The 7,445-nt window shown below is 50.7% G+C and overlaps 1 protein-coding gene across 1 annotated transcript; it reads right to left on the reverse strand.

The window, feature by feature from the left end:
* Nucleotides 1-1,028: 1,028 nt before the first annotated feature.
* On the reverse strand, nt 1,029-2,561 carry LOC123064978 (transcription factor MYC2-like). The gene is made up of 2 exons (XM_044488354.1): nt 1,932-2,561; nt 1,029-1,830 (listed from the first exon to the last, which is right to left on the reverse strand). Exons 1-2 carry the CDS (start codon nt 2,556-2,558, stop codon nt 1,339-1,341), a joined length of 1,119 nt encoding a protein of 372 aa, XP_044344289.1. The 5' UTR covers nt 2,559-2,561; the 3' UTR covers nt 1,029-1,338.
* Nucleotides 2,562-7,445: the final 4,884 nt, after the last annotated feature.

The following is a 7,445-nucleotide window of genomic DNA, read 5'->3' on the forward strand; positions in this document are numbered from 1 at the left end:
ACTAATAAACTCTCTCAAGCAAGCACTTTGTTTCTAGACGTGGTTGAATTGACAATGCAACCACTAAAGCTTATAAGTGTTTTTTTTTTGGCTCACGTTGTGTCGAATAAATAAACTTGGTTTGTGATACATCACATCAAAGGTTACTGTTATCCTCTACACTTATTGGTTATCACAACGCCGCCATCTTGGACGAGGACGTGCCACCAGTGGTTGGGTGTGCGCCATCGGCGAGGGGACCGCGATGATGGACATAAGGTGTGACGCCAGCGGAGCACATGGGAGGAGCTCGTGTACGCTATGGGGACCAGATTGGGTTGGAGTGGCGGCTGACGAGGAGGTGGTCGCCGCCGCGCGGAGTGGCAGCTGGTGTGGGAGGGAATGGATGATATTGCGATGGAGTAACTAAAGAAAGTAAGAATCATTGGGCAAACTAAGAATAATGCACTATATTCGGTAAGTCAAGTATAAGCACTCACATGTAATAACAGTCCTCCCTAACAAAATCAAAGCGCCTACACATGTATATAAGCTCATGCTGATGAGTCGACTACTAATTACTCACTGTGCATATGTTTTCCCACGGTTGGATCGATTGCACGGTCAACATGACGGCGATCTTCCATTTAGTCCTTTGTTATTCGTCCTGTCAGGTTGTTTTGTCACCTCAACCCCGAACAGTAGAATTGTCCATACAGAGACAGTAACGCAACTAAATTTAGTCTACTATTTTCTGATGGCACTGCATGCATCCGTCGGCGGTGGGTGGTTAGCTAACGGCGGTCTCCTGAGGAGCACGAGGAGCCGACCGTTGGATGGAGCAGCAGCTTAATCATTCGGCGTGCCGAGACCGGCCGGCGGCGTCGCCACGGCGGTCGGCGCCCGTGCGGGCCGCGAAGGCCTTCGCCACGGCTTCCCTGACCACCTCCTCCTCCCACTTGGCGCCGGACGCTGACTGCAACAACCGCATCAAGATATCCAGTTAAATTTTCCAGTCTATGCAGAATTTAAAAAGAGTGTGACGCCATATGAGTTACTACTTTTCATCATCATTGTAGTAAAAATCTAGCTTGCTGGTGCGCTACGTTGGTCATTTTGGTCAACCGAGAGATTCCATATGACAAATCTCAGGTAACCTGGTACACACACTTACTACCTACCTAAGGTTAGCCTAGCTTACAGTTCACGTGTGCACGCACGCTTAGGGTTTCGGCCGGAGTGTGTGTGACACGTCCACTGGCCAACTTGTTGAAATATATGAAGCCAACACGTGATCCAGTTACTGGATTGTACTACTTGCTAGTACAATTTTACATCATGCTCAGCTCAGTTGGTTGATTATGTATACAGTTTTATTTTATTTCGAATGGAGTTCCCATCAAAATATCTAAGCATACTGTAAAGAAAAGAATAAGAATAAGAAGAGTGTATTACTTTGAGCTGCATCGTCAGGAATGCTCCGGTGAGGCCGTTGACGCCGTCGCCATAGCTGGTGCTCATGGCCACCAGGCTGACGTCCTCTTCCCCCATCTGGTCATTGAGGCACTGCAGCGTCCTGAGCACCACGTTCGTGTTGCCATGCGCCGGCCTCGCTGCTATCTTCACCGTGCAAACCTCACTCGTTGTCGTCCCATCTTCCCGATCCGCCGCCGCTCTGGTTATTTGGATTTCGACCTTCTCGGCGTCGTCTTCTTCGACCCGGCCGGCGGCGCGGGCACACTCGGCCAGCTGCGCCTGGAGCGCCTTGTTCTTCTCCTCGAGGTCGCAGACCTTGGACTTGAGGGACTTCACGTACTCCCTCGCGGTGATCAGTATCGACGTCTTGTCTTTCTGTAAAGCGAGAAATAATCATCATTAGCTAGTCAAAGAACGTGTTACTGCTGCTCTCGGAGAAATTAGTATGCATGCATTCAAATTATGTTTATGTGTACCTTGGAGCCGCGAGGAAGGACGGTCTTGAGAGCCTGGAAGCTGTCGTTGAGCTTCTCCCGGCGCTTGCGCTCGGAGATCATGTGCTGCAGCTGGTTCACCGACGACAGCTCGGCCACCGCCGACGCTTGCTGGAAGTGGTGCTGCTGGTGGCTGTACCTCACCGCCGTTTGCATCTTGACCAGGACGGACATGGATTTCTTGAACATCTTCTGCCCGCATGCCGGCTTCGGCCTCCGCCTCGCGCCGAGGTGCCGCGCGTAGCGGCTGAACGCGCTTGCCGGCACCACGGCAGGCTCCATTGCGGCCGTGTCGTGGAAGTTCAGGACGTACTGGTGGTAGTCATCGTCACATGGGAGCACCAGCGGCGGTACATGCGAGGAGACCTCCGGGAACTGCAGGCCGGCGGCGGGCGTCGCGAGGGCGTGCGCCGAGGAGTTCTCCGGGCTGCAAGAGAGCGAGGCCGAACGGAACGAGGAGGAGGTGGAGGATGAGGAGGGAAAGCTGCAGCCACCGGTGTGGTGTGAGGGGAGGAAATCGAGTTCGGCTAGGACGGACTGCTGCATGCCGACGGCGGCCCCGTCGCCGGCAGGGATGATGTACGGAGCTGGCTCGTCCTCCATGTTCATCTGCATGCTGATCTGCATGTCCGATATTATCATCAGAAACAGTTGAAGTGTGCACAGTCGCACGTATGCATATCAATCAATCAATGGATGCTTGCCTGGTTGAGGTGGTGCTGAATCTGCGTGCGCTCCTCCTCCTTCCTGCTCTGCATCAGCCCTTCAGGGACGACGCAGCTGCATACAAAGAGACCCATCAGACAGATATCCCAGTGGCTAGTAATTGTCTATGCACCTAAGTAACTTGAACCGAAGCTAAACATGGATTATTCCAACAAATTTGCGCCAGTGATGCTAATTAATCAAAGGATCGCCGTGAGATCCATCAACTTTTTTCGAAAAGGAGAATAATCCCGGGCCTCTGCATCAAGCGATGCACACAGCCATCAAAGAGATCCATCAACTGGCTGATGGATATCTGTGCGCGATGAACGGGAACCGATCGAGGTAGGGCGCCATAATGCACACACCTGGCGGCGTAACCGCACATGAAGCCGCTGTTACCGGCGGCGGCGCCGCCGTTGGCGCCATAGCCATAGCTCCAGCTGCTGCTATCCATGGCGACCAGGTGATGCTCGATCACTTCGATCTAGACGCCGTAGGTTCGGTCGAGTCTCGCTCAGTTCATCAATAGAAATGGGACCGTGCGTATATATGTGCACGTGTAGATATATAGCTTAGTGGCAAGCCGTCCACGAGGAAGCTAATGTGTGGGGTTCCGCTGGGGGATGCGAGCGTGCATATATAGCAGGGGGGCCGGAGCAATGGCGCGATCATGACAGGCGACTTGGGGGAGAAGAGGGGAGGGGGGCACGTGCGACGGTAACCGAAGCTAGCGCTATAGCTATTTATTTATTTTTTGGGTCGAGAATCTATGGGAAGTTGATGATGTCGACGAACTATACATCTACACGATGATGAGAGAGACCTTGCTGATGGAGGACTTTGGGAAGTCCACGGTCCATTATCGTTGGCCGGAAATATGGCACCTTTCGATCCATCGACGAACAAGGCGTGGGACCGGACCGGACGGGCTTAATAAAGATGATATATGTGCATGGAACTAAAACATTTTGAACACCTTTTGGGTTTGGACCGGTATATACACAGCACATGGGGTAGCTTCTTAGTTACTTCAGCATGGTTTTTTTATCGAGGATATTTCAACATGGTTGTGTATGGTCTTTGGAAGAAAAGAGGGGAAAGATGATTGTATGCATGTGAGAGCATCTACAACCGAGCGCCTTAAACCTCCCTCATATGCTCAGGAAGATGCCGATCACTAACCGGTTCCGACCCAGATGGGCGCCTGAAACCGGCATCAAACACCCGAGCTGACCGGCACCCCTCATATCCATCTCAAATATGGGGCGGATATCGGGAGGCCCGGGCACGTCCGCTATGTCCCCACGCTAGCCCACCCAACCCCACATATATTCGTCCGCATCCGCTCCTCGGACCAAATCCTAGCCACTCCATTCCTCTCCACTCCACTCCGCCACCCAACTTCCCGTCCGGCGATCTCCGGCCTTCTCCGGCATATGGCGGGCAGCGGATCTGACTCCGACCAGTCTGAATCCATCGACTGGGGTGTCGTGTTGTGCGGTTTGGAGGAGGCAATGGCCGCCCGCGTTGCACTCCACCGCTCCCGGGAGGACAGCGCTCGACTGAAAACGGGATCTGCCCAGTGTGAGTCCATTGCTTCGTCGCATCGGGTGCTCGGATCCTCTGAGGCTGGATCATCGCGGTCCTCCGAGGAGCCTTCCAATCTCCCTTGTCCCATCACCGGTCTGCGGGAGTATGAGTGCTACCGGGACCGGTGTGCCCGTCGTGAGAAGGAGAGGATGAGGATGGCCGAGGCCCACCTCGCTGTCGACACATGAGAGCAGCGGAGGCGGCTGGTGCGGCGGCACACACTACCGCAGAGAAGGGAGTCATCCGCACCTGCATTGTAAAGAAGCGACAGCGGAGGACGACGCGCGCCCTCGCCCGTGAGCAAAATCAGGCGATCCATGACATGGCCGGACTGCCCTCCAAAGAGGAGGAGGAAAGTGATGGGTCGGACAGCTCCGGCGACGAGCATATCCGACTGGATCCATACTGTGTTTTCGACCACTACTTTCTCGAGAAGGCCGGCAAGGGCGTCGGGAAGGGCAATGGCAGTCGTGGATGATCTTTTCCATAGCTAGTATGTAGGTATAACATGTCAAATTTTAGCAATCCGATGGCATGTGCTGATGTAGTGGCCGGATGATGTGTTTTACATTTTACGCAGTTGCATGACTTTGTATGGATTTGAGGTATGCTAATTAAGGTGTCCGGTGATAAGAAGAAAAATTTGAGGCGTGACCAGTCAGTGCCCACAGTCAACAAGAGACCCTACAAGCAGCTTACTAGCAAATCTGGTTGGCGGGCGTTTAAGGAGCCGGATTTGTCAAGTCTGATTGTAGATGCTCTGAGTAACTTAGTCACTTATGGTCGACAAGAAAAAACTTCTTAGTTACTTCCTTTGAGTTGACTTCTTTAGTTACTTCCGCACGAATGTATATTTCGTGGATATCAAATCTTACAGTTCATCTTTTCCGAGGCATTTCAGATATCTGAGTAACTGATTCCTGTTAGGAGAATCCTTAACTACTATTCCCTCCGTTCAAAAATACATGTCATGGTTTTAGTCCAAACCGAAAAATACTTGTCGTGGTTTTATTTTAGAACGGAGGGAGCACTACCAGCAGCTTACGGCTGACAAAAGGAAAAAAACAGCCAACATTCACTGAAAGCATCCCCAAACAAACTCTAATCTTCTTCCCCGATTTGGCGACCACAATCAAGCCAGCCCTCGCATGTATCGTGGTCCACTGACCTGGATGATACTCAATGTATGTTAACGTGTCAGCTCGTGGTACAAACTGAGTGGTGTTTTTTGAAGAAGGCGTTTTCCTCGGTATACGGTACAGAATGACCAACTCCAATCAATTCATCGATGGTCAACAATTTTGATGGTTAATTACCTAATCTTTGACCCCTATGGGTCTACACGGGAGGAGGCAGAGCATGATTCGGCCTCGGGCGGTGCTCCATTGTTCCCTGTTGGCATGGTGCTCGGCAAGGCACGGCGAGCTGTACTTCGTCTGGTGGTCCTGTTTCGGTCGGCGGTGGATGGATCTGTTGAGGGTGTCGGTCGATGCTCTCCGCGAGGTGCGGTTGGCTGCGGCGGTGGTGGCTCTGTGCTTCTTCGGCAGCAGGTTGGTTGGTTGGCAAGCTTACCGACACCGGTGCGCGATGAGGTGCGACTGAGGTGGTATGGAAGAGGGGGTGAAGACCTTGTCTCGGCCCTGTGCCATGACCAGCGATGGTGGCGGTTGTGTCTGTCGATGATCTTTTTGGAGGCATCGCTGCTTTGCTGCCACATCCCTCCTACACGGATCCCGCCATCACGACCTATTGTGATCGGACTATGACAGGGCTTTGGTGTCGTTTTCCCTCTTGGGGGCTTCGTCTCGGAGCCCGGCATCGGCAGGCGGGACTGGTGGTTGGCGGCAGTTGTGGTGTCTAGGCTTCTGTGGCCATGATGATGGTGGGAACGATGTTGGCAACGTGGCAATGGTTGAGGTAGTCGGCTCTGCTTTGACATGTCTATGGGATTACCTCGGTTTGTTTGTTGCTGTGAAGTCGAAGCTGCGGTGGTGGAGCCTTGTGGTGTATGATGACTGGTAGCAAGTGGCTCGTTCGGCGATCTTTCGTGGCGCCAGCCGTGCCTGGTTTTGTCCTTCGTAGTTCTTCGTCGGAGTCAGGGTTGCGCTCTCTGGTCGCAGGCGGCTGAGTTTTGGCACAGATCTTCATAAACCTCTACACGGCCTCTTTGGTGTGAGTTGAGTCGATGATCGCCTACGACGAAGTTGGAGTCATTTGTTAGGGTTCAGGGATGGCGATGACGCCTCTAGAGAAGGAGTGATGACGATGACGCATGTCTGCTGTCTCGGCGATGCCCTTGTTGGAGTGGTGTGTGTGTGTGTGTGTGTGTGTGTGTCGCTCAACGGTTGTGATGGTTTTCGCCCGGTTTTCGGAATTAACTGGGCAATCTGGTTTTCACTCGGTTTTCCCTAATTAATTGGAAAACTCTTTTATTCTTATTGAATACAGAACTCTGCCATTTCACAATTTAGAATTTGGAGTGCTCTCATTCACGATCGGATTAGATAGTACTACAGACCTACCGACTAGATATTGTGCTACAATCTAAATCTAAGAGCGCTAAGGGCATGTACAATGATGCTATCTTAAGAGTGTCACGTAGGATAAATAATGAGATGGAGGAGAAAGAACTCATAAGAAAAGCTTTGTCTTCTCTTATTTAAGATAAGACAAGAGATGATCTCTTAGCACAATTTGTCTCACTATGTTTTAAGGAATGACTAGTTATTGAAGATAAGGCTAAGATATAACCCATTGTAGACAAACTTTTTTGTCATCTCTAAATTACATGCAAGACTTAAGATAAAGCTGTCTTATCAACCATTGTACATGCCTTAATGGTAGATCATGATTATGCACAACAATAATAAGCTGACATGATATATCAAAGTCACTTAACCTCTTTGAGAACATTGAAATAAATACACATATAGAATATAATTACAATTAGCTACACTCTTGATTTCTTCGCCAGACACATACCAACGGCAAGGGAACGAATGGAACAAGGGGGCATATGAATCCATTTTTTAAATTGTAATTTAACAGATGGTCAAAAAATCATGAAAATTGCTGGCAACAAACTTGATAAAATGTTACACTGACCTAAGCATTTTAGGGACAAAATGACTGTTTTGTGATATTGTTAGGACAAAGTCAAAATCAACACTATATTAGACTACTATTCACTCTATATTG

Source organism: Triticum aestivum, chromosome 3B (assembly GCF_018294505.1).
Source record: "Triticum aestivum cultivar Chinese Spring chromosome 3B, IWGSC CS RefSeq v2.1, whole genome shotgun sequence".
NCBI lineage: Eukaryota > Viridiplantae > Streptophyta > Magnoliopsida > Poales > Poaceae > Triticum > Triticum aestivum.

What these genes read in the sequence shown, in the direction of transcription:
- LOC123064978 (XM_044488354.1), bottom strand. Translation starts at nt 2,558, where the DNA reads ATGAACATGGAGGACGAGCCAGCTCCGTACATCATCCCTGCCGGCGAC. An exon ending in TCCTTCCTCGCGGCTCCAAG is followed by an intron (nt 1,831 to 1,931) that starts GTACACATAAAC and finishes CTCGCTTTACAG; the next exon opens with AAAGACAAGACGTCGATACT.